Consider the following 26950-nt stretch of genomic DNA (forward strand, 5'->3'; position numbering starts at 1 on the left):
TCAAGTGTTGCTTGTTTCCTAAGGTGGAGGCGGACGAGCGGTTGAAGGAGCAAATCAAAATGGCGAGCCAAGAGGAATCTGTGAGGGAATTTGTCGCTGTTACTGATGTTGACGAGGAGAGGGCCCGCTTTTTTCTGGAATCCGCCGGTTGGAATCTGCAGGTACTTCTTTTCTGTGCCTGTCCACAGAGTTGCGGTGGACTGTACTTTGGGCAATCCTAAGGAAACGGTAGTATCATGACAAGTATCAGACGAATAGCTTGCTGGCTAACGTTAGCATGTGTTGCCGGTAATTTGTGCAAGTCACCCCTTGACAATGGCCTGGTTGGGTTTTGTCATCAACAGCAAGGCTGATTTAAATAAGTTGGCGGTCACGGTTACAAGAAGGTATTTTATTGTCGGCCCTTAAATTTTGATTAACACTAGTCTGGCGAGAGTGCATTGAGCCGTGCTACCTAGCGTTAGTCTGTAACCTGCGTTAATGTTAGTTTAGTTAAAGGACACAGGTTAACTTCTGATGCTGTAGTTGTTTATTGTTAGGATAATGAAGTCAAACGCTTTACCTCTTCATTTGAAGAGTCTATTACAGAAGGAAAATGAAACCGAATGAGTAGAGTTTTCGTACTCAACTGGCGCCTCCACCGTTAGAAAGAGAAAATAAATGTATCAGCTGGGAACTGTGGGGTTATAGATACAAAAAGACAACTTCAGCAACCTCAGATGTAGATAGAGCAAAGTTATCTAGCTATTGCTAGGGATGTTGTCTGAAAGGTCATACATGACAATTGTTGCACAATTAGTTGAGCTGTCCGCCAGGATTTTGTTGTGACATCGTAATAATAATTTTGCCTCCTCCCAGCTCGCACTCGCCAGTTTCTTTGAGGATGGAGCTGATGACGACATAGTGACGCTTCCTCAACCAGAGGGAGGCTCCTCAGTGTCCCGGTCTGCAGGACCAAGGTAATGTTATTATTAATACCACAGTTCAGTCTGATGAAAAAAATAATGGCACACTTCCTCACTGCTTCTTTGTCAGTCCAACAGTACAGATTAGCAAATGGTCCTGGGCCATAATTCTGTGTAGTGGTGTTCTCATCAGTCACCATCATTGTTCATTATAGATTTTATTTTGTGTCATACAACTCAGTGCGTCAACCCTGTATTTCTCTGTAACATCAGCAGTCAGCCCCGAGTAACCTCCTTCAGAGATCTGATGCATGAGGCAGAGGAGGAGAGTGATGAGGAGGAAGGCCAAAGGTAAGTTAAAGTCCCAGTATTGTCTGCTTATTTGTCGTCAGCGAACTTGTCCCTCACTTTAACAGTGCCAGTACCTGAGGAAGAAATAACCCTAGATGTTATTCAAGAATTACTTTGGCTTTTTTCTGCCATGATTTAATTGATCACCATACAGGAGATATTTGTCTGTTTTTTACTCCTCCTTGAGAAATTCACAGATCAGTTTAGATTAGTTATCCAAAAGCATTAATGGTGCTGGTCAGGATTGAGTGTCATGCCCAAGGACACCTCACAATGGATCAGGGATTCAAATGGACACAGAGGCAAGTCAACAAATAAAGTCACTGCCGTTTGTGAGTTGTAACAGTAGCCCTTGGATGTCTTTTTGATTCTCTTATGGTTGGGACATCCTGTACCTCCTCACTGTGTTTAGATGGTGGAAAGACAGTCCTAGTGAATGTGAGTCCAGAATGCACCAAAATATTTTTTGCTGTGGGCTGATCATTTGTGGTTTTCTGCAGCATCAACAGATTCTGCTGCTGGGGGAATGCAGTGGACTTCTTTTTAACAGACTGTGTGGGTTTGCAAATAGTCTAAACTTAAACAAAAGAACAGTAATTGTTTTATTTGGAGTCAGTTATGCAGAATTTACATTACATAGCACAGGTCATTTTTGAGTTGTTCACACTGTTGCACAAGTTGAATCAATGTAAACAGGGGTTAACTGGACACTTGATAGATAAACAATATGCTGGTGTTTTTCCTTTCAAGAGCAGTATACATATTGTATCCACATAGTTTGAGTTTGTGATTGTAGTGTGATTCACGTAATGCATTATTTTCTTAGTCTGGTGATCATCTAAAAGGGTCATTGATTCTAAAATGAAGTGCTTGTCAGTCAGGTTAACAGTCTGCAACATCCTTCTCCCACACCTTTCTGACACTGGAGCAGGGGAGGCTGACTTCAATTATTTCTGCCACTTTCTTTAACCGGCAATCTGATTAGTGAGTCCTCTTCATGCAGTGATTGGACAGTGGTGTGGCAGCGAGAAAGTGAGCAGGGTTCGAACTTCTTTCTAATGCCCTTTTTTTCAAGTTTCACATACTGACTTCAGTTATGTTTTGTGTGTATGACCAAGTGCACCACCATGAATGCCATCACGATTTACACTGTTCAAAAGTGTCAATCGTGATGGCACAGTAATCACAATTAAAATGTTTTCCCTTTGCTGTGATCAGTGTTTTTAGTCATCTTATAGGCTGGATCTGTGATTGATCAAGACAATAAGTTGGGACTGAATTCATTCCTACTTGCTTACATGCTGTAAGTTATTGTTTTGCTGGAGCCATGCATCTGTGCAGCAGGCATCAATGTAAGTTTAAAATATTTGGAGGGAGACCGGTCTGATTATTACTGTAGGTGTAATTTTTTTTTTTTTTTAATTTTTTAATACCTCAGTGCAAGAACAAAGAAGGTGAGACAAATGTCTTCATCAACTTAAAATTGGCTTGTTTACAGTGTTTTCTGAATAATTAAAGTGGTTTTATTATTTTTAAAGGAGAGGACAATTTAAATGATTAATTTATTTAGAAATCGGAACAAGACGTGTATTTACTCTCTGTGCATATTTAACTTTGTGTGTCTGTGTGGTCTTTATGTTAATCTGGAATTCAATTCAGACTTGTTTTACAGGAGTGTTACATAGCCAAACTAATACTATTTTCACAGTGAATTTTTATTCAAAAGTGACTTTGGCACTTATTCAGACTGATGTAAAATTGCCAATCAATTTACATAACAAGGTTCATGTCTGAAAGAAACACCTGATGGACAATGAGCTACACATTGATCACTTTAATCATAATACTGACTTCACTTTGTAGATCTTTCATTTTGTTTTTTGTCAGAGTGTTTACTATGTTAAGTATTTTGTGGAAGAATTCCCTCCCTGTCTATATAGTCACACCTTTCTATGTGCCCCTCCAGGTTTTTTGCAGGGGGATCAGAGCGTAGCGGGCAACAGATCGTTGGGCCTCCCAAGAAGAAGAGCTCCAATGAAGTGGTGGAGGATCTGTTCAAAGGAGCCAGAGAACATGGAGCCGTGCCTCTGGACCGGAGCGGGAGAGGTCCAGGAGAGCCCAGTATAGCCAAGGTGAATGAACAATGTTGATGTCCTTTGTCCCTCTACTCTTGTTGTACAGTCATAGTTTTGTGCCCATATCGCAGATTTCTTCTGCAGTCTATCTGTACTTTAATTTGCTTTTGCTTGAATGGGTGGGTAGGCAATGTTATTACCTTCATTTGTGTTTACAATTCTCCTTCCTCTTGGTGATCATTTTAATGTCTTGTTTTTATTATCACCTCTCATCACTTAGGCCTTCGTTGGTGGAGGTTATAGGCTAGGAGCCGCCCCTGAGGAGGAGTCAACCTATGTGGCTGGAGAGAGGCAAGCCTCCAACAGCCAGCAGGATGTGAGTACAGATCCTGATGCCTCCAGATTTTTTCCTGTTTCCTTTATCCTTGGCACTATTCAACCTGGTCTAGGTGACCCCTCAGCTGATAAAAACGGAAGACCTGACATTCAGACCCACCTCATGCTTTGATTGGCCAGCTGTGCAGATGTGAGAGAGGAGCATGTGTCAGTGGTTATAATATTATGGCTGATCGGCGTATATTGACATGGAGCTGTCTATCAGTATGAGGAATAAAGAAAAACATGCAAGTGAAGAAGATAATAATAAGGCTCAAAAATCTATCACATCTTAAAAGTTGTTGGTTTGCCAAAATCAGCAGTAGGGTTCATTCTAAAAAAGCATGTGTGCACATGAAAATTGGAAGATGACAAACAACTTGGTAAACTGAGGAGCATGAGTCTTGTGGATGAGTATTACATTATTTGCATGGTAAGGAAAAGCCCCTTTAGGACTGCATAGCAAGTCAAGGATGTTCTCCAGGATGTAGGCATTCATGTTTCCAGTTCAATGATCAAGAGATGATTTGATTACTCTAATCTCAGAGGATTCAGCACAATATACAAATATTCATTTGGTGGTGAGCTTCAAAAAAAGGCCAGGCGGAAGTTCACTAAAACAAAGAAAGAAACTGGTGAAGTTCTAAACTAAAGTTCTGTGGAATGATGAAACGAAAATCATCCTCTAGCTGACTGACCTTCATTCCACTTACTGAAGACCAGAACAGGGCCAGAGACCCCCCACAACAAGCAACAGCTGAAGGAGGCTGCAATGAAGCTCTGTGAGAACATCATCTGGGAATATACAAAATGTCTGCAGATGTCTGAATTTAATTTAAGTGGTCAACAATTATGTTGAACTTTGAAATTTTGGGGGTTTTTGACACATCAAACTGGACCTGAGTGGAATAAAACTAATTGATGTGTCATTATCTTAAAAAATACTAAATTGAAGGTTGTATCTTCTGTATTCTTTGACATACAGGCTGCAATTCAGCATCCACAGGAAATGTCAATGGTAGGGAGAGAGCTGCTATCAGCAGAGTGGAGTTGAAAATACGGGTTTGTGGTACTAAACTGAGGCGAAAACTTGAATCACTGACTCACCACCCCCACTGCATAAAGCAAGTTAAACTGTCACTTGATTGCAAGCAGTTTATTAAGTAATATACTGTATAAATGACAAGTTAAATGCTGTTTCCAGGTTGTTTCCTGGATGAAGTACATACCGTATATACCCAGATAGATATCAAACATCTATATTAAAGAATGACCTCCATCTAAGTATATTAATACTGTGTGTGTGTGTGTGTGTTTTAGGTACATGTGGTGCTTAAACTGTGGAAGACAGGTTTCAGTCTGGATAATGGTGAACTCAGAAACTACAACGATCCTGGAAATGCCAATTTCCTCGAAGCAATCAGGAGGGGGTGAGAATATTCTGCCAACTTAATCTAAGTTACAAATATGCAGCTAATTATAGGTCCATGAGAACACACACTGTCCTCAATGTTTATATGTAAAAATGGGTAAAACTGGTGTTTCACTGATATCAGTGAGTCATCTTTGTGACTATTAAATATTGATGTCCGATTAAACAGCACACATTAGGAGTACTGATAACATGTAATTCGGCGAGGCAAATTTATTTGTATAGCACATTACATACACAGACGCTATTCAATGTGCTTAACATAAGTACAAGAAGGGTAAAAAATAGAAATGAAAAAGCATAAGCAAAACAGAATAAGAACAATATAAAAACACAGATTATGAAACGGATAATATCTAATTAGAGTCCATGATTAAATGAAGGTAGTAGAGAACAGAGCAGCTTTTTACTTCTTTTTGAAGCCAGCCACAGTTTGGGCAATTTGATATCCATAGGGAACTGGTTCCAGCACAGTGGTTGAAAGACATTTCACCCTGTTTGGTTTTAACTCTAGGCGCCAACTAACTGACAGCTCCTGCAGATCCTAGAGACCTATTGGGCTGATATACACCAAAAGTTTCATAAACATATTTAGGGCCCAGACCATTTTGTGAATTCAATTCTGTATCTGACTGGAAGCCAGTGCAAAGACCTGGGAGTTGGAGTAATATGCTGCCTTTTCTTAGTTTTAGTCAGAAACCTAGTAGCAGCATCTGAATAAGCTGTAGATGTCTAATGGTCTTACCTAGTAAACCAGTGATGAGAGCATTGCAATCGTCAACTCTGGAGGATATAAAGACATGAATAAGTTTTTCTAAGTCTTGGTTACTCTCTGTTTGCCTGTTGGTTTTCTACCTGTAGGGAGATACCCCTGGAGTTGAGGCAGCGGTCTCGGGGAGGCCAGGTAAACCTGGACATGGAGGACCACAGGGATGAGGACTTCACCAAACCCAAAGTGGCTTTCAAGGCCTTTGAAGGGGAAGGACAGAAGCTGGGAAGGTGAGATTGAGTAGTGTTGCTTTTTGTTTTATTGAACCTGGTTTCAGTATTATCTCCTCAGCAAAACATCAAAATGCTGCAGCTGAATTCAATGCAAGGTCTAAATAAAGGCTGGTTCACTGGTCTTATTTGTTCTACATGGGTTTGTGTCATCTAGGGATGGACTGTGTGGAATCCTTCCAGTAAATGATGTTAAACTAAAATGAAAACGACTTCATCTGGTAGATAGCTACACTTTTACTTCAGTCCGCCAACAAGCACAACACAACCACCACCAGCATACGTAAAGAACCGCATACCCCGCTTACATTCGCTACTTCCTCTTTTTTTTGGTTTTTCACAATAAGAGTACCCAACAGAACATAATTAATTGAGACTTAACAAACTCACTGTCCTTTTTTTTTGGACAAAACATGTATATGAATATGGCAGTAATAATAACCAATAACATGTTTATGCATACATACACAAAACATGTATATGAATAGTGCATTACCATGTTATAACATATTCATGTACACATACAATATATATATATATATACATTACATATTTGCACTTATAACAAGAACTCACAAGTTTTGTTCTTTAACTCAATTTATACTGTTAATCATTTAGCACCTTGAGTAGCTTAAGAGCTGAAACTCCCTTTTTTGTGAGACAGTCAGCAAGCTCCTCTTCTGTGTTGCACCAAAGGATCTGCTGAACCTTTTGGGCTTGAATGAGTTCTTTGATGCTGCTCATTTCTAGCCGAAGTCTTTTCTCAGTGACTGACTTTGTGGACTTAAGTGCGTCGGCCAGTGAATGATTGTCTGTGATGCAGATTACTGGTACAGTGTTTTTAACATCTCCAGTAGTAAGTTCTGAGAAGAGTGTCGACAGAAAGATGGCATTATCAATCCCATCTGACATTGCCAATGTTTCACCTGCAAGAGTACTTTGCACAATCCTCTTGACTCTCTTTGACTGCCAAGAAAGAGGTGAAAAGTTCCCATGCTCTCCCATGAGGACAATAAGGTGTCCTCCTTGTGTGCCTCCATCAGTCAGATTTCCAAATGAGGCATCACTGTACACAATCATCTTTAAGCCACTGTCACTGCCTAGTTGTTGAAAGTTCAGAACCACTTTCCTCGACTTGAGTTTGCATATTATTCTGTTAGCTTCATGAATAGTCTGAACAGTTGCATCTTTTAGGCCTGATGCCAGGTTGCTGACATCAAACATTACATCTGGCCTGCTCTGTCTTGCCACCCATAGAATTTGGCCTATTTTGGACCTGAGCTGAGCTTTTTCTTTCTCATTGAGAGATGAGTTGATGACTTTTCTGTCGACTGTTACAAAGTCTATTCCCACATAACAGAATTTTTCATGTTCCTCCCGACCAACACAGAACGCAGATCTGAGCTGAGGTATCACAGTTGTGGAGAAACTTTGTGTGCCGCCCCATATGAAGTCATCTACGTGACAGGCAAGAACACCAGTTACAGTACAGTCCTGATCTAGCCAGTAGAAAACAGCTGGATCAACTTTAGACATTTTACCTCCTGCCGTCAGCACTATTTCTTTAACTCTGTTGTACCAGTTTAAGGAAGCATCTGCAAGACCATACACACACTTTTTAAGCTTCCACAATGTTCCTTCACTCTTAGCCTCAGGAGTCGAAGAGACTCAGAAGCACATGTGGGTGAGTCCTTCTGCAGCTCTGACACTTCTAACTCCTCAAAACCTCTAGCCACAAGACGTGCTTTGGGTATTTGTCCTGTGCTTGTGTCTTTGAGAGTGCACACCCATCTGGTGGAAATACACTTTTGTCCCTCATCCTTGACTTCTTCAAACACATTGTTGTCAGTCCAGTTCTTTATCTCCTAATGTTTTGCCAAGTGAAATGATACATCTTTTGTTACAAATACATCCTCATCTGTTGCGTTTGTGTCAGTCATATTCATTTCCACCTGAAGATCCTCCACACCTGACATGTCAACCGTATCTGTGGTGCCTGCAACACCAGTTGGTTCAATAAATTGTAAATTAAACCAGTTTCTGTATTTACCTTTAGCTTTTCCTGCCCGGCCTAAGACCTTCGCTGTGTGTAAGGTCCCTCCATCTTTGTCTCTGTATGTCACAATTTGTCCCATTTTCAGATTGGCCTCTATTTCCCTCTCAACAGGATTTTGTGCCCTTGTATTATTACTTGTGAGGTGATCTGGTTCTTTCTGCATCCTGGTGGGCAATGCTGCTGGCTCCACTTGACTCATACTTTGTTGCACTTCAGGTACAGTGTCCTCAGTGTCTACTGTGTTATTGTCAACAGTGATCTGTCCTCGCTCAAGATTTGTGTCATCTTCATAATCACCTCTTGTGACATTTTGATCCATGTTTTCTGTCCTTTTTTTCTTTAGTCTGAGGCGATGAACCCTCATGCAGGTTCCACCGTGTCTGACAAACACCACCGCACCATCTTGACCAATTACAACTCCTGGTCCTTTCCATTCTTGACAGTCCACTCGCTTGTAATAGACTTTGTCTCCCGTTTCATATTTTTCATCTGTATGAAGAATTTGTTTCCACAGTGCTGTCCTTATTCTCTCTGAACATTCTGCTTCTGTAAATGCCTTTCTTGATGCATGTAAGGCAGAGATATGTTTTGCCACCCACTCACTTTTTGTTGTGCCCTTAAAGCTGGGGGTTTATCAGTTAGTATGGACGGCAGGTTGGGATTTTGTCCGAAGACTAACTGATGAGGACTGTAGCCATGGACACTTTGCATGGTGTTTTTGGCCATTAGAGCCCAGTCCATTGCTGTGCTCCAGTCACAGTCATAGCTCGACTTTACCTTCATTATGATCTCTGAGAGTGTTTGGTTGTGTCGCTCCAAAAGCCCGTTGCTCCATGGGCTGTAACCAGCTGTCGTCTTTATTTCTACATCAAAGTTTTCTGCCATGTCTCGCACCTCATTATTGTTAAACTCCCCTCCATTATCACTGAACAGTTTCTGAGGTGGACCATGCACACTTATCCAGTCATGGACAAAGTGTTTCACTATCTCAGATGATTTCTTTGTAGTCAGAACACTGCCAGCACTGAACCATGTAAACTCGTCAATGATGTGTAGATACCATACACCTGGTTCAAGTTCATGGAGATCTACAGCTACGGTCTCATTGTACTGAGATGCTAGTGGTAGACCAACAGCAGGCCTTGGTGGAGTTTTACTGTATCTTTGACATATTTCACATTCACCCACAATTTTCTTTAGAAGACTGTTGCATTCTGTATCTTTGTTACCTGCACTCTTTAGGAGTCTCTGTAGTTTCTCTGCAGATGCATGACCAAATTGCTTGTGAAGTTTCAACAAGATCTTGTGTTTTGCCGCTGAACTCATTTCCTCTGAGTTGATCAGTATTTCATTCTCACACTGACTTTCTTCCTGTCCCTTTTGTTTGCTGTCCATGATGTTCACGCAGTAATGACCAGAGCTTGTGAAGTAAAGTTTTACAGGTTTGTTGAACATCACTACTTTGTCATTTTCCATGTCCAGAACTGTCCCAGCTCTCTTCATGGAGGCTTTGCTCAGAAGCAGTGGTATGTTAGCTGGGACTACATCTGTTTCAATGTGACAGTTGGTCTGTCCAATCTTTGCAGGAATTTTTAACCTTTTGGTGGAATACACTACTTTTCCATCACCAAATCTGAATGGTCTGCAACTTGGTTCTTCTGTTTTTATGAAGTCATTTAGTTTACTCTGGCTCAGCCCAGTGACATAATCATCCAGCCACTCCTGTCCACACACAGTTCTTGTGCATGCTGTGTCAATAATTGCCGCACCAAAACTCTCTGTCATAAAGATTTCTGCTTCAGTGGGCGACTCTTTTGTATAGAGAGTAATATTACATTCCTCAACTTCATCTGCGTTACTCTCTTCTGTCAGCTTAACCTGCTCACCTCGGTGTGGACAGTCCTTGGCCCAGTGAAATGTGGATTGACAGACAGCACACTTGCAACCTGTCTAATGGATTTGTGCCAGGCAATGGTGTTTTGTGATCTTTTTGTGGGCCCGACTTGCCCCTTTGTCGTCTCTGTTCAGTGATATATGCAGTTTCTTGGTTTATCCCCATGCAGGATGTAGAAACTTTTCCTCCAAATATCGTCTTTAATGCCGACTTCATTGATGCAAATGTCAGATCCGTGCATGCTGTCAGAGCTAGCTGTCGATCTTTCATGTCCAATTCAATTCAATTAAATTTTATTTGTAAAGCGCCAAATCGTAATATACATTATCTCAAGGCACTTTACAGGGTAAGGTCAAGACCTTACTTTGTTACAGAGAAAAAAACCCAACAGTTCCCACAACAAGCAAGCGCTTGGCGACAGGGGGGAGGAAAAACTCCCTTTTAACAGGAAGAAACCTCCAACAGAACCGGGCTCAGGGTGGGCGGCCGTCTGCCTCGACCGGTCCAGGCATGCAGTGTCCAGCAGTTTAAAAGCTAGCACTGCGTCTGGAAGCTCAATCTTGTACTTACGCATCTTGGAATACTGTTGTTCAAAATCAATTATATAATCCGACATTGACACACCGCTGTCTCTCGTAATCTTGTCAAAGTTTGAGTAAGGTTCATAGATTAGGTCTTTTTCTTCCTTAAGAAACAAGTTGTCGAGTTTTGCAAGCAGCGTGACCGTACCGGAGTCTTTATCCAGGTCATCTACCGGTATTTCCATCGCTGTCTCCCGCGCTCTCCCCGACAGTGCCAAAACAACAGCAAGCGCTTGCTTGTTCTTTTCCAACTCTGTAACTCTGATCCAAATAGCGACTTCATTCTTCCAGCTTTCAAACGACTTCCCTTCGTCGAAGCTCGGTGGGACTCTGTAGTTGCTAACCATCCTCTGCTGCCATGTTAAACTAAAATGAAAACGACTTCATCTGGTAGATAGCAACACTTTTACTTCAGTCCGCCAACAAGCACAACACAACCACCACCAGCATACGTAAAGAACCGCATACCCCGCTTACATTCGCTACTTGCTCTTTTTTTGGTTTTTCACAATAAGAGTACCCAACAGAACATAATTAATTGAGACTTAACAAATGACTGGTTACTAATAAAGCATATGAGTGATACAGTTATTTTTACCTATAACTGCTGGAGCAGATTCAAGTCACAATGACGGAATTGTCTCTACTCCTTAATAAAATAACAGTACTTAAAATAGAAAATGGTACATGTACTGTAAATTCTTCACAATCACTGTTTACTTATCATACTTTTTTTAATTTAACAGATTTTATGTCCAATTTGCACAACTCCACTGGACTTTCAGTACAATGCCTATATTTATTAAACTTTTAAGAGTTACACTTACAAGAATTGTTTAAAGAGACAAGATTTTTGCAATAAGTGAAGAATGAGACACATTATTAAGCTACTTAGTTCTGCTTACAACAAAGTGTAAGGTGAATCATTAAGAGCAGCTTATTATTAAATCACACAAAGCAGAAACAACTGCTACACAGTAAATTTTGCAGTGTTAAATCAACACTTAAAGAGTTAAATTTAACACTGTGTCCGAGTGTATTTGGTCCTTATCAGAATTGGTGTTAAATTAACTCATTCCATAGTGTTAAAATTTCAGAGTAAAAGTAACTCAAAATTGAGTAAAAAATTTACACTGGCCAACACTGTACAGTGTTGATAAGTTACTCTACTGTGGTGACAATTCAACTCTGATTCTAATGCTTTTTAACACTAAATTGAGTTATTGAAGGAAACACTGATTTTACACACTACTGTGTTGATGATTTACTCTGTTGCTGTGAAAAACCAACTTAGAGTCTAATTCTAACACTGGACAGATAAATATGTAGTGTTATTTTTACACTATTCTAGTGTCAAATTGCCTCCATCCATAATTAAATACTGAAAATGTACCATTGAATAAAAACAAGTTAACCACAAAAATTCATTTAACTTTTGACTTTTTATTGTACAAAAATACCTTTTGGAGATGCATTTAACATTTGAAATCAACCTTTAGTTGTACAAAAGCACTTAAACTGTTCATGTTACACAAAAAAAAATGTGAATAGTTGTGCAATGGTTGTGCCTGCCGTGCCAGGCACCCCAATACAACAGCTTGTTCACATTCACTTTCACAACACCAAGCACAATGTAACAGTAAAGATGTGTAACAGTGTACTTGCCATGCCATCACAGGGCTCGAAGTGAACTGTAACTATAACATTTGAGGTAGATGTGCCAAACAGCTTATCTCAAGTCTGTATAAAAAACATTACATAAAAAACAAGTTACAACTTTTCAGACTTTCAGCCCAACAATGCCACCACTTTAGGACACTTAGGTCTGCATAAAATGGCAATATGGAACAACATATAAGGCGGCATCTGTCGTACCATACTTCATTTGTACATCAAATGGTTTGAAGTAAAAAAGATCATTTATGTGCAACACCTTTAGAACCTTGTCTGGATGCAGCTTGACCTTAAAGGCGTGGTAATGGTCATCAAAACACATGTCTCCATCAATTTTCCGCAGAGCAAAACAGAGTCATCTTTTACAGCAATCGTGTCAATCTTACAAAATACAGGCATCTCACATGCTACCTCAGTACATATAATGAAGTCACGACGGTACTCTGTACCATGATACTTTATCCATTTGGCAGAAAACACACTAGTTGACAAAACGGTTCCAAATTTTGCAGCAATTGCTGCACCCTGTTTGAACTCATCACGTGTCATCATTTTTCCTGGACCTAAAATTAATCTTTCCTTGCTAAAAGATTCATGATACATTGCCATATAACTTTGGTGCTTTTTTGCTAATGTCGTTGTAATGTTTTTAAAGCTTTTTAATTGTTGCTTGAAGAACTTATGTTTGGCTTCGTAACGCATGCACCATGTGTGCAAAATTGGACCGACGTGCCTTATGCTACGAGGGTAATGTATCATGAAGTGATGCTTTGGCAAGAGATTTATTTCAGGAAATAATTGCTTGAATAGCCGATGATGATCAATGATTAAATGTTTGAGGTATGTGGTCATGCCTTCTGACAAGACTGGTGAAAATACAATGTTGACAATATGCAGAAGCAAAAGTAGGAGATGCCAGTGTTTATCATCTGTCTCGATCAAATCACCAAATAGCAAAGGCATATTACGTAACAAGCACCAAGCCTGTATGGCATTCAACCCCAAATCATTACTGCCATCCATCAACTTATCTGTTGGCAGAGGTGGACCGTTTCTCTGCTGTTGGAAACCATAGTCATATGCATGTATTCTACCAGCCACTTGTTCGGCACTTAGGAAGTTGCCTTGAATGTACTTCAGAATCAGTTTCACCTCAAACTGACCAACCCCCTCTAAAATATCATGCATTATATCTACAGAGAAGTTGTTGGCTGTGTTGAAATACTGAAGTGAATTCAACAGACAATCGCGTTTCACACCATATACATGAGGCAGTCTAGGGTCTGTTTGTACAGTCTGACAGTGCTGTGCATGTGCATCAACAGTTCTTAAAACAACTTCCTGATCATCTTCACAGAATACAGTTTGAAAATGGTGTTTCTCAAGGAGACAGAAACGACAGCAATATCGAGCCCCAAATGACTCCACAAAGCCAAACAGACCATGGAAAACCAAGATTGCCCCCAGTGACTTGAACTACAGTACCATGAATCACATGTTCAAAAGTTGGAATTTGAAGTCCCTCTGTCTCAAGCACTTTGAGATCATTAATAAGTGGTTCAAGTATCAAATTAAAACTGTATCGCTTGATGTCCTGTGCATGCAAGAGAGCACACAAATGAATATTAATCAAAGATGAATTAAAGATTGGGGGAAATTTTCTTAAAGTAAAACATATAGCACCTAATTTATGTAAACCTCTTTTGGGTCCCAAGACATTTGCAGTTTCAAAGTCATCATAAAACAGCTGGATCTGCAAGGCATCTTTTTCTATAGAAAATAGGGGGCTTTCCTTAAAATAGGTGGCATCTCTCAAGTCTGCATACACACCTTCCTTGGGAATATACCTGGGCTTGAACATGTCTGCAAATTCTTTTTTTTGCAAAATACTCTTCAGTGTTTCCAAAATGGGAACATATGAAAACATATCGGTTACAAGGACTTGGTCATATGTCCCAGTAGTTTTGTTTCTTCTGTCAAATATTGTGCCAAGCACTTTTTGAACAGGCTCAACAAGTCCCCATTTCTCTCTTAAGTGTTTGTTTAGTTTTGCTTCTGAATTTAAAGGTGTGAATGGATTTTCCAGTGTTTGGAAGGATTGTTCTATTGTGCTCCTATTTTCTGTATCCTGCTGAGACAAGCACTGTAAAGCTACATCCTTAGCCTGACTCTGAATCTCAAAAATCACCTCTTCCATGGATGAGACAAACCTCTTAACATTGGACTGACTCAGTCCAGCTGTTTTGAGTTGTGCAATAGCAGTAGCACACATAGCCAAAGTGCTGCTACTGGACTTTGTCAAAGGGGTAGATGTTGTGACCATCTCCTCTACATTAGCTGTCACCAGGTCTCCTGCGTCACCAAGATTTGCTCTGTTTAAACTGACATCATTATGAACTTGTTGGTCAATATTGTCAGTGTGTTTGGTGTTTAAATGTTTCCTAAACCCAGAAAACGTTCCAAGCACACAGCCGCATCCAGTCTGAGAACATTTAAGGCGAAGATTTTTTCCATCCAAGTAACCATGAACTACTCGTAAATGCCTAACAAGTGTATTCGCACAAGTTAACTCAGTCTGACAAACAAAACACTTCATGTCAAACAGATCCGTTTAAGTACTAATGAAGCAACCCAGCCCGGACTTCTGCGACACGGGGACTCTCCTTCACTTTGCCAACATCTATGTTGTACACAGTGGTCTGGATGAATGTGAACATGTTGTACATCATGGGATTGTAAAAACGTAATGCGCCTTAAACAATTCGTCGAAAGCGCCAAGTGAGGAGGCCGACCTGCAACTGATGGCGTTTTTGTCAAGTATGACAAAGAACTGGTGGACCTACAGCCAGGAGGTAGGGTTGTGTGCTTGTTGTGACCGAATCAAGATGTTCCTGGATGTTGATTCCTGTCTGAGAAAACAAAACACAAACATACCCCCCAAAAAATTAGTTTCTATGTGTATTATTTAAGTGTGTATGTGATCATGACCTGCAAAACTGAAGCTCCCTCAGTGAAACATCCTTGAGTATTGCATTACATATTAATTAGGAACAAATACAAACCTTCTTGAAGACCACGAGATGCTTCTCTGCTTGGGAAGCAGACACCTTTCCTGGTCTCTTACGACCCTGGGCAGAGCGGGGAATCAGGTGTAACAGCAGCAAAATCGATGAGAGGTCACTGTCCCAACCTGTAGCAACACAAATTTGATGTTTTTTTTTGTTTGTTTTTTTTTTTACAAAATACCAAAAAGACAGCATTTCTATATTTTTTCTGACCTATTTTTCACTTAATATTTAAACTACTGCTAACACATCACACAAACAGCACCAGACACTGTTTGTAAAATATTTCACAAGTCATACTTACCAATGTCGTCATCCACTTCAGTGCCATCCTCAGGAGTATCAGCTGCCAGGAGGAGGTCTTCAAGCTCACTGGTGGATGGAAGCTACCTGCATTCTTGGATGACCTTTTCTTGAATGTCGTCATCCATTTCTCCAGAAACTTGCTAGAGACATCCTCCCCAAACATCAGAACAAAATCCTGTTCCACCTATGGTGAGGATAATGAAGAACTTCAAGATTTCACAGCCAGATCAATTGTGTTAATTGTTTGGCTGTCACTAAAATACACTCTTACTTTTTACATAATTATGAAATTGTCAAAACACTGTCAAAATAATGAAAAATAATTACCAAGCCTTTGACATCTTTGAAACGTGGAAAGACAGACAGTACGTTGCTCGACTGCTGTGGGTCGAGGACCATGTTGCGACGGAAATCAAACGTCAGCTTCATCTTCTTCTTGATTGTGTCCTCATCAGCTGAATGTTTAATCAGTGCGATGGCTTCCTTACACTCATCTTCACTCAGGACAGTCTCTGGAACAAACTGAGGCTCTCGTCTGGCGGCTGGTCCTCTTGGCCCATCTTCATGAGATGCCCCTTCGGATGATGCTGGACAATATGAAAAAATACCATATTTTGACAGCCATATAAACGTACAGGCAAAAAACAACAACGTTTCAGATCTTCTTCTAGAATTACTTAAGTGTTACCTCCATATGATGATCGTCTGTCTCTAGCAGTGGATCTCTGAATAGTTTTAATCCTCCAGGCCAAGTACCCCGTGCCACTCTCGCCATCATAAAAATGTTCCTTGGAGGGTGAAAGGATAAGAAAAACAGAGACTCAGCAGACAGTTTTTTTTTTAAGTTAAGGTGCTTCTAAGTGAATTTGTACAAAACAAAAAAAGAGTGACATTTTGAATATAAATCCACCACTCCTCCCTCTCTGCTCCTTCATCCTTCCTGTAGCCCCACCCTCTAAACCTTTAAAAGTATGCTCTGTTAGAAATCAGAATGTTTCAATGCAGCATTTAACATTATCACAGCCATTATGGTGTGTGCTTACATAACCGGTCCTGTAGAATGGATCACTGAGGTAGGGGAATAAGCTCACAATTCCTCTGGCATACTTTTCTTTCACCTGTCTGGGTGGTGATGTACTCCAAGATTAAACAAACAAAAAAAAGAAAATATTTCTTTATGCATTGCATTTAACAAAGATTTGAATTTAATATAAAAGCTACACTGAGTTACATAAAAACTATTTATAAAATTACCCATTCTTCTCCGTCATGTCAGCTGCTTGTATGTTCACCATTTTTCTTCTGGTTTCATCTGTCAGGGACTTGGTTCAATTATATTCATTCATTATGCGTTCCCCACCAGGTTTCTTGGTAAGAATGGATTCCACCAACTTCAAACAAAGAGCAAATCAATTCAGCATGTTGAGAATACATCCCTTTAACACGTAGGGATTTTAAAAAAGACTACATACTATATTCTTTTTTATGGCCTTTGGTGACCTAAAAATAATTCCTGTTGTGCTCTGGAGTTTGTGTGTTAATTCTTACGTTCTTGGCTTCTGTGTCCAGCCCTGCCGTTTACTAGAAGGACTCTCTGAAAGGATGTCTGTATCGTGAGAATCAGACGAATCAAGGGATGGTGGTTCGGACAGCTCAGGAGATGTTATCATGGAGACAGATTCTTCAAACAGAAGCAGGACAAATATTAACCACAAGAAACTAGCATGTCTGTTAAATACTGTAATATAAATTACAAACGTGGCTGAGACAAACCTGTGTCATATTTGATGGTTAGCACTCCAGCTGAGGGATCCTTAACTACATCCTCAAATACGTCCTCATCCAACTCAGTCCCCGAACTATCAAAAACCTTCACACTGTCTGTCACAGCTGGCACACCAAACTTTGCAAATGCTACAGGAAAAGAGAAATGCTTGTGTAAACTAGACTTATGAGTTCATGTTGGCCTAATACACATATCCAATTAATCTAAAACATTACTTTTGAACAAACATCAATAAAGTGTGAAATAAAACTACTCATTATTACTACTTTTTAAGCAAAACAGAAAGCATGCATTCAAAGTTACTCAATGTGATTAGAGATGGTAACATTTGTATTCAGAAGCTACTATTACAACTACTCTCAGCAGCTTCCAGTGCAAAGCTCGAGTCCAATGTCAATTTCTTACCTGCAATCAAAAACTCCTTCAGATCTGGCTCCGTTATTCTTACAAATTTTTGAACATCACCAAGTCTGGCCTTAATCAACATGGTTCCTGCAGCACACAGTTCCTCATTGTCACAACCATATATGCTTATTAATAATGATAAAATTAGGAACAAATACAAACCTTCTTGAAGACCACGAGATGCTTCTCCACTTGGGAAGCAGACACCTTTCCTGGTCTCTTACGACCCTGGGCAGAGGGGGGAAGTGTAACAGCAGCAAAATCGATGAGAGGTCAGTGTCCCAACCTGTAACAACACAAATTTGATGATGATTTGACAGCAGTTCTATATGATCATAAGCTCTCTCTTTTACTGACCTATTTTTCACTTAATATTTCAACTACTGCTAACAAATCGTTACCTGCGTCCACTGTTACCACTCAAACAGACGACGTATGATTCCAGTGCCTCACCGCGTCTCCAAATCATCATTATTTTGTGTGTGACTTCACTTTAACGTGGACGCAAATTAGAAAAACAAACAAAGTTGGGAGCAACAGCTGCTATAGCTGACGGTAACGTTACATCACGCACAGGTTCACACCGGATGCCGACGCGCCGCGGAACGGAGACCACTTCCCTTCGCCGCTCAAGTTAACCGATGGTGTAGTTCAGACCAGACGCGACTCAGTGTGCACGACCACTTCCCTTTCTACTTCAAAATAAAACACACCAGTCTGTGCACTTTATGTTACCGTAGGCTTGGCGGAAAAATCGCTCCAAAAACAGATATAGTCCCTCTTTATTGCTGAAACAACGTTACGAGTCTAAACTGATTTACAAAACTGAGAAGACCTCATTTACCATAATTTCAATCACTGTGAGACTAATGTTGAGGTTAGACTAGTTACTAACGCAAACCATTGCTAATTTTGCCAACTCCCCACACCAACACAGGCAAATGCTGATATAATATTAAGTAATTAACTTAGCTGGTAGATTTGTTTGGTCACCAGTTGAAAAAAAAACAAAAAAAACCCCGGAGTTGGCACACTGCACAGTTAGGCTAATGTTACCTGTTGATTTGAACCATTCCGCCAATGTGGGGATTAACGTTATTTTTCTCAAGCACCTGAATTTAAGTCATGTTTAACACAACAAAATTATTTCGCCACATCATATTGTTAAAAAGGTAATTATACCTTTTGCGGACATGGTGAAGTTGGACACACGTGCATTTTAAGCTAGGTATTCACACAGTCATGGTAGCAGTATCAAATTAGTTGTTAAGATACAAAACCAGTTCAAACACGGCGGCCAACAACACAATGTTCTTTTAAAACAAAATTTCTGTTGAAATGCCAACATAAAAAGTGGTTTAATATGTGAAAACAAGAAACTTACCGCAGTCGTTCAAGGAGGAGGAAAATGGCGTCGAGAAAAATCTTAGACGGTTTGACTGCGGAGGAGGTGGGCGGGGCTTTCCAGAGTCAAATTAACACAACGTCTTCTAACTCCGGGAATTTTCACCAACACTACGGGGCATTCTACTCAATCTGTTGTTGTAAAAACTCTGAAAGAGTCATTGAACTTTGACACTGCATATTTAACACTGCGAAATTTACTGTGTACTCTGGTCTTTAACGCTGGTCTTTAAAATCATTGAAAGCAGTTCTTTAAAAAAACTTACAAGGTAGAAACAAGTCTTTTTATTTACAGAGGTCTTGATATTTTGTTTTACCTGCTGTAGACAATTGTGGGATGCTGGCAGAGCAACTAGTGACAAGGTCTCTGCAGGTGTTAAGCTCTTAAAAAACATTGAATCCACTTTCCTGAAAGAAAGGGCCATAGAGTCTTTTAAAAGTCTTAACTATTTTCTTCTGCTTGCTGTACGCAACAATGTTAGTTACATGTAAAATGTTAAAATGTGTTTGTATGTGGTTGTCGGCTCCTGGGAAATGTCATAAACCCGTAAACTGAAGATGGGATTGTTGCTGTAGGAGTTTCAGTCAGATCTGACAGAACACTCACTGTTGCTGCTCAGTAGCTGCATTGTCTCATAATGGGCAAGTGTAAATTAAATGAACCTGTTTAATCCCTTTTTAGATGTTAATCCATCCATTTTCTGATGCTAGTCTTGGTCCAGGTTGCATTAATTTAAATTTTCATTCAGGGCGAGTATATTTTTTTGTTACAGCTGCAAAGTACTGAAAAGAAATCGGGTATGATTTGTTCACTTCATTGCATTCTGGTATTGAAAAGGTCTTCAAAATCTTGAAATTAAACTTTGTGTACCATGAAGATAATCTGGGATAATCAGAGACAAGAAGTTACCATCCATCTGCCTTGTTCTTAAAAAAAAAACAAACAAAAAAAAAAAAACAACAAATTAATACCTAATAAAATAACTTGCATTTTATTCAATGATATGGTACTATCCAGTAAAAAACATATCTCCAAAATTTCGCAGATAAATTTAAGGATTGTTTTTTTATGATAAATATTAATAATAATGATAACAATTTTACTCTGAATATTGTAAATATATTACAACTTAAAGAATGAGAGAAAATTATCTTAATTCTTAGGCTAAATAAACCCTTTGAAGTTCCTTGTATTATCTAAACATTTTTTGCATTTTCACAAAGCTGAAAACATTTTTTCTTAACTTATGAAACCTGACACTTTGGAGATGCATGGTATTCACAGAACAATGATGGTAAATAATTTGAGTTTTTAAAAACTTTGATTCATTTGTTTGAAATATGAATTACTCAAATAGCAATTAAAATGGAAAAATGATCAACAAGATATGTTTGATATATAAAGAAGAATTAAACATTGGGGTGAAATAATAAGGAAATGGGTGAAATGAAAAGAAAATGAAAACGGGATTGGAGGAGGGAAATATTTGCTCATGTGCTGCCGGTAAAGGATGCATGGAAAATAAATGCAAGCAAAGTCATTGCCAGCTTTACTCCTGTTCTTTGCAGCCCAGATACATGCAAAACAAGTGGTCTTACAACTTATCAAATGTTTAAATGCAAAATCTGAATTTTACATGTAGACTAACACAGATTCCATCAATTCTGATCTTTTTCTTTCCTTCCTCCTGCTCTTTCTCCTTTCCTCGCTAGTGCCACCCCAGAGTTGATTTCAGCTCCGGCCACCTCCCAGCAGGACCAGGCTGCCACTGAGGCCCAAGCCAGCGCCTCTGTGACCTTTGACCCCTCCCAGCCCGTCACTAACATTCAGATCCGACTGGCTGATGGTGGCAGGCTGGTTCAAAAGTTTAACCACACCCACAGGTGACTGATTTGCTCTTTTCAACTTAAGTTGGCATCTACACAAGTTAGTCTAAACAGGTGCACGTTTGTTTCTGCTGCTCAAATGTTTCCCAGGCTATTTAAGACAGCAGAACTGCATGTACTTAGTCTGTAAAATCACATTTCTACCCTGTGTTTTCCATAATGCCTTATAGATCTGATAAAAATTCAACTTTTCAAAGGGAGAGAAATTAACCTGTGCTTATGTTGATTGTAACAGCTGCTCAGAAATGCAGAGGTCAAAGGAGAAGTGGACTATCAATAAATAATTGGGGGTCCGAGCAGCGAATGTTGCTGGGAACCTTATTGTTCTCGTTGGGAGTCCAAGCCTGCTGCTTTGCATGCATGATTCGCAGGACTAGCAGTGCTAGGAACCCTATTGTTTTTGCTCAGATTTTTAGGTGAAATACTCACACTTGGTTAATGGGAGAAATTACATTTCCCCTCTGACATCAGCTTCTTAACATCAGGCTTGGCAGCTGCCAGGCTTATTCGCAAGGAGTCCTCTAAAGACTGATTTGACATTCGGTTCCTCTTGTGTGTTTTGATAGAGTTCATCTTCCAGAACGCAGATTCGCATATATAGATTGAGCCGAACATGGTGAGCACATATATATATAGCCAACGTCTTTAATGTACCATAGTCTTGGGGGCTTAAAAAGCCCTCAAGCTTTCAGCACCACGAAGAGCACCCTTCATGTCGCTGGCGGCCTGGATTTCAACTAGCTCACTTTCAATAGCCGCCTCGAACAACAGCATCACCTTCCTCACATTAGCAGAAAATTCTCCACCTGGGCTGATAGTGAATGGGTCATGCACAAATCCAATAACATCCCTGTTATACCCATCCCAATCTGGCAGAGAATTCTCCTCCTAATTGTATGATGAATTTCTTCATTTTCTCTGTGATGTTGCTGCAGCAGCCACCTTGACAACGAATCTGCGTGGAACAGATCAAGTTTGTTCCCAAAGGCATGAAGTTTTTCCAGTGATGGACATGACAGCCCCACAAATATCGAAGCAAAATATCTCTATCACCCCTGGTGGCTGGCTGTGGTATAGGAGATAGGAGCCTGACTGATAAAGGCTAAAAAAAAATGCCATCAATTTTGTAAGAAAATTAAAATATCAAAACAACAATACATTAATTAGGCCAAAATGTAAATTTTATTTCATTTTATTTGAAAGTCTGGCCCCCACAGTGTCTGCCGAGACAAATTCTGGCCCTTCGACAGATGTAGTTGATGACCCCTGCTTTACATGGACACAGTCTCTATTCCAAATTTGTCACAGATCGGACAATAGGGGGCGCTAAAAATCATGAAAGTTTACATGTCGTAACAGGTGCTCGGATTTGTACGAAAATTTGTATGCATGATGTAGGGTGATTCCTGGGTGCAGGCATAAAGTTTGGTGATGATTGGTCAAAGTGGGCCGGACTTATTCCAACAAATCTGATTCATAACACAATTGCCCTTTGCCAGTTACATTACATCTCCCATTACAGTGACAAGCGCAGCTCTGGCGCTGCTGTGCCTCCTGACACTTGCCTGTTACACGTCATGCTGTGGGCCAGACTTTGGCGAAGCCCGCAGGGCACGGGGACCCCGTTCATAACTGCTTGCAGTTATAGTTCTTTCTTATTTTTCTCTGTAAAAGTGATTTTGCAGCAAAAACTTCAAGTTAAAAACTCATCAAAATTGGCATATAGATTGCGAATTTCATCCACAACTCAGGCACAAAAAATTATAATAATTATATAATTGCACGAAGTATACATTTTTGCAGTTTTCTGAAAAACGGATTGGGCTAGATTGAAAATCATTTTGTCATAATGATCTCTGAAATTATCTCTACCTTTGCTGAAATACTCTTCTGCTCTAAAAATGCTTTAATTTGCAGTCATTTTCAGAAAATGGAACATTCACCCATAAACTAGTCTGAGGCTGTTCATCTGATTCTCACAAAATTTGGTTTACATCATTCACAGATAATGCTGATAAAAAGTTTTATTTATTAAGATTTATTAATCTGTTTTGAAATTATAAACTTTCAAACCTGTGTTGTTAATATAAATTTGACATTAATACTAATAAAGCAAAATTGGCTGATGCTATTGTAACAACATTCAATGCATGATTCCAGACCTCTGCTCCTAGCACTGTTATGGAGTCTTGGAATATGCTGTGTCAAGAGGGTGCTACAAAATTCCAAAAGTTTGTATCTTGTATCAGCTGAAAGGAATCGTCTGAAATTTGGCTCAGATGATCTAAGGTTATTGCCCGGTCTTTGCAGTAACTTTGGTAGTGATTGATTAAAGTGGGTGTGACTTATTACAAAAAATATAAAATTCTAATTATTCCACCTTCCAAACTTCAAAGTATAACAATAAATCACCTGTACATCCTACAGAGCTGAGATTTTTTCAGCACATCCAATGAATGATGATGAAAGTTTGTTTCACTATAACCTATGGTCAATTCACAAGTCTGTCACTCTATATTCTTCAAAATATGCTAAATCAATTAATAGCTCTACAAGTTTTCATTCAAATGCCACCAAAATTGACATAGACATTCTGTAGATGGCGATTGTTTAAAAAGGTGTTTGGTTTGATCACCAAAATATTTTGTGATACCCCCCCATACCCTCAGAATATGTCTGATTTTTTCAGGACTGTCACACTAACATTTTTACCATATTAAGTATTTTAAAGTGAAACAGGCAAAAGTCCCCCAGTTTTACACATATAATCTCAACTTGTGTGAAAGTGTCTGTAGCACATGGTTATCCAGTGACACAACCAATAAGTTACCTTCTCTGGGGATGTCAAGGTCAGCGGTTTGAAACCCCAGATGGCCTAAGTCCTGCTTCAGCAAAACTTCAATAGCACTTGTTACATGTGATAATTAAATCCTCACAAGCTGCTTAATCATTAATAATTGCATTTAGTTACTATAATATTGTTGTTTCTTAATTTTCTCTGGTAAAAGTGTTGCAGAGAAAATCTATAAGAGAAAAACTCAAAAATTGACAAATTGGTTGCAATTTTCACCCACAACTCGGTCACAATAAATGACACTAATTGTCTGATAGGTGGCGCTATGATAATGAAGTATACGTCTTAGCCAATTTTCTCGAAAGTGTCGTGGGATATAGTCAAATATTTTGCCATTTTGATCTCTGAAATCATTTGCGCCTTTGCTGAAATGCAAAATTTTCTATTCATTTTCAAAAAATAAAACATAAACCTAAACCGAACTAGTCCAAGGCCTTTCATCTGATTTTCATGGAATGTGGTCTACATCATCTACAGACAATCCTGACAAAAAATGTAAACAAATGTTCATAAATCAAAATACATTAACGCTGTTGTAAGCACACTTGGTGCACTCCTCCGTACCTTACCTCCTACCACTGTTGTAGACTCTTGGGATATTCTGTCTCGAGGGGGTGCTACAAATATTACGTTTATATCTCTGAATCGGCTGAGTGGATTTTTACGAAACTAGGTTCAAACATTCGAGGCTCAATACGTCACCTTCTCTGGGGATACCAAGGTCAGGGGTTCAAAATCCCAGATGGCCTAAGTGGCAAGGCAAGCCTGAAGCAGGATATTCAATAATAATTTATGCATATGGTATTGAAATGCTCGCCCAGACCCCGATAATTGCGGCTTGACAACAATAACATAGAGTTACTTCAATGACAAAACCCAATGAGGTTGTTCAGCTTAGCAGTCATTTGAAGTCTGAGATAAGTTCAAACCTGCACTGTTATCTTTAACCCCATCGCCATTTCCTCAGCTGCTGCCTTCTCAGGTACACCCATGGTTTTGTCTGTGTCCCTTGGAGATCACCTAAACTCCTACAGAGCTCAGTGTGTCTGAGGTTAAACTTCAGCCTGCTGCAGACTGGTTTAACTGAGGTTAAAGGTCATAGACATAGAAAAGGGGCAGGGTTCCACAGCTTAGGTAATTTTATTAATTTCTGAAAAGGGGAAATTGCTCACAGTGCATGCAGCAGTCATCAATATATGTGCCTCAGTTAATTTTTGATGCCGATAATTAGATTACTCATTATTGGAACACACACCTGCACATGTTGATAGCTTTCCAGCACAGAGGATGTGAGGTTAGTCATTGATAGTGATAGAATCAAGAAAGAGAACACTGATGTACAAGTACTGTACAAATTTTAATAAAAGCTAATATAGATAGCAAAGCTGTTTTACGGACAAAACTTTCTGTTAAGATTTATACAGTATGGCAACCCGATAACCGAGTGGTTAGGGTACATACCACATGGGCGTGCAAGCTCAGAGCAGGTAAGTCCTTGGTTCGACTCCTGGGCGGCCAGACTCTTTGCAGCATGTCATTCCCTCTCTCCGTCCCCTTATTTCCTGTCTCTCTACATTGTCCTATTTAATAAAGGTGTAAAAAATGCCCCCCAAAAAAACAAACCCATATTTCTTTTCTTCTTTCGCCCTTAGGGTGTCAGATGTGCGCCAGTTCGTTGTAGCAGCTCGGCCTGCCATGGCAGCCAGAGAGTTTGTTCTCATGACCACCTTCCCCAACAAGGAGCTGTCAGATGAGAGCCAGACACTGCAGCAGGCCAACCTCCTCAACGCCGTCATTGTCCAACGGCTAAAGTGAGGAGGAGAGTAAGGTCGGTCCCTGGTGGTGTGGCTCAGAACTGCAGCCATGTGAAACCTGCTGCCCCTCCTGAGGGAGAAGAAAACATGGACTTATGTATGGACTTCTAATTTCTGATTTTTGTTTTTCTAAAGTGAAATGTAACATTCTGCTCCCCCAGACTCCTCCCTCCCCATCTCTTATTCTCCACCCCCCTGTGTGGTCTGTGATGGGCAATAATGAGGGGGGGAATAAAAATCTTCCAAAATGGAGAAGAGTTCTCTGAGTTCTGTAAAGCTGCAGATGCTGTTGGATTGCAGTTGTGACAGGGACATGTTTACCTGACAGCAGTAGATGTTTCACCCCAAAAACATGTAGCAGTCCAGCTTTCTGATCAGCAGCTGGGTTGCAGAGATGCTCACCAAACCTGATTCCCAGTTTATTTCTGCCTCAACAGCACAAACCAGAACCACATTAGGAATAGTAAAGTTACAAGTAATCACGAAAGTATCACGAAACACTGAGGTTTTTTTCTTCCTAAGAAACCTATACCAGTAGCCTTACTCTCCTTTATCAACCTTGACTAACACACTCATCCCTTTGTTCAAATCAAGATGGAATTATTTTTTTAAGCCGCCTTTTTTCTCCTTTCTTTTTTTCCTTACAGATTGTAATATTGACCCAGTTACACATTTTGATATGTAACGTTACAGCCACACATGGCTTTATTGTTAAACCAATGGTTTGTCAAATTTTCAAAGAAGATATAGATTGTAAACTCTGGTTTTTAGTGGAAGTTGAATTCCTGTGACATGCTGACATCTTCTATGCATCTTCAGGCAACACAGAAATATGTTTGGGCCTCTGGTAAAATAAATCCATTTTATGGTCGATGTATAAAGAACTCAATTGTCCTGTGTTTTTATTGTAGTTAGACCAACATGGATTCTAGTGATTGCTTTCTCAGTCAGTTAACCATTACTGTTATACAGTGCATATACATGAACTTAGCTACCAGATCACCTTGGGTGGTGACCTTAAGACTAGACGCAACCAAGAGGCTATTTGTAGCACATAAATTACTAATTAAGTGGTTAAAGGAGCTAT

At 39.7% G+C, this 26950-nt stretch overlaps 1 protein-coding gene and 1 long non-coding RNA gene across 4 annotated transcripts in view; both read left to right on the top strand.

The window, feature by feature from the left end:
* nsfl1c (NSFL1 (p97) cofactor (p47)) lies at positions 1-26747 on the top strand. Of its 3 annotated transcripts, none has more exons than XM_071475627.1 (9): positions 1-161; positions 859-959; positions 1182-1256; positions 3223-3388; positions 3612-3707; positions 5027-5136; positions 6000-6137; positions 21022-21192; positions 25702-26747. In XM_071475627.1, the coding sequence occupies exons 1-9, from the start codon at positions 60-62 to the stop codon at positions 25862-25864; spliced, it is 1122 nt and encodes a 373-aa protein (XP_071331728.1). In that variant the 5' UTR covers positions 1-59; the 3' UTR covers positions 25865-26747. The 3 variants fall into 3 exon arrangements, with proteins under 3 accessions (XP_071331728.1, XP_071331729.1, XP_071331730.1); XM_071475629.1 differs by having other exon boundaries at positions 5-161; positions 1179-1256; XM_071475628.1 differs by lacking the exon at positions 21022-21192 and having other exon boundaries at positions 1179-1256.
* Positions 1-26950, top strand: part of LOC139620284 (uncharacterized) — a 266597-nt gene that overhangs the window by 196353 nt on the left and 43294 nt on the right. The gene's annotated exons all lie outside the window — the stretch shown is intronic.

This window comes from Trachinotus anak, unplaced genomic scaffold (genome assembly GCF_046630095.1).
Source record: "Trachinotus anak isolate AG129_WGS33_773 ecotype Australia unplaced genomic scaffold, CSIRO_AGI_Tana_v1 ptg000004l, whole genome shotgun sequence".
NCBI classification, from domain to species: Eukaryota; Metazoa; Chordata; class Actinopteri; order Carangiformes; family Carangidae; genus Trachinotus; species Trachinotus anak.

Coding starts and splice junctions, on each gene's coding strand:
- nsfl1c (XM_071475629.1), top strand. CDS start 60: ATGGCGAGCCAAGAGGAATCTGTGAGGGAATTTGTCGCTGTTACTGAT. Junction 162..858: donor CCGCCGGTTGGAATCTGCAG/GTACTTCTTTTC, acceptor GCCTCCTCCCAG/CTCGCACTCGCCAGTTTCTT. Junction 960..1,178: donor TCCCGGTCTGCAGGACCAAG/GTAATGTTATTA, acceptor CTGTAACATCAG/CAGTCAGCCCCGAGTAACCT.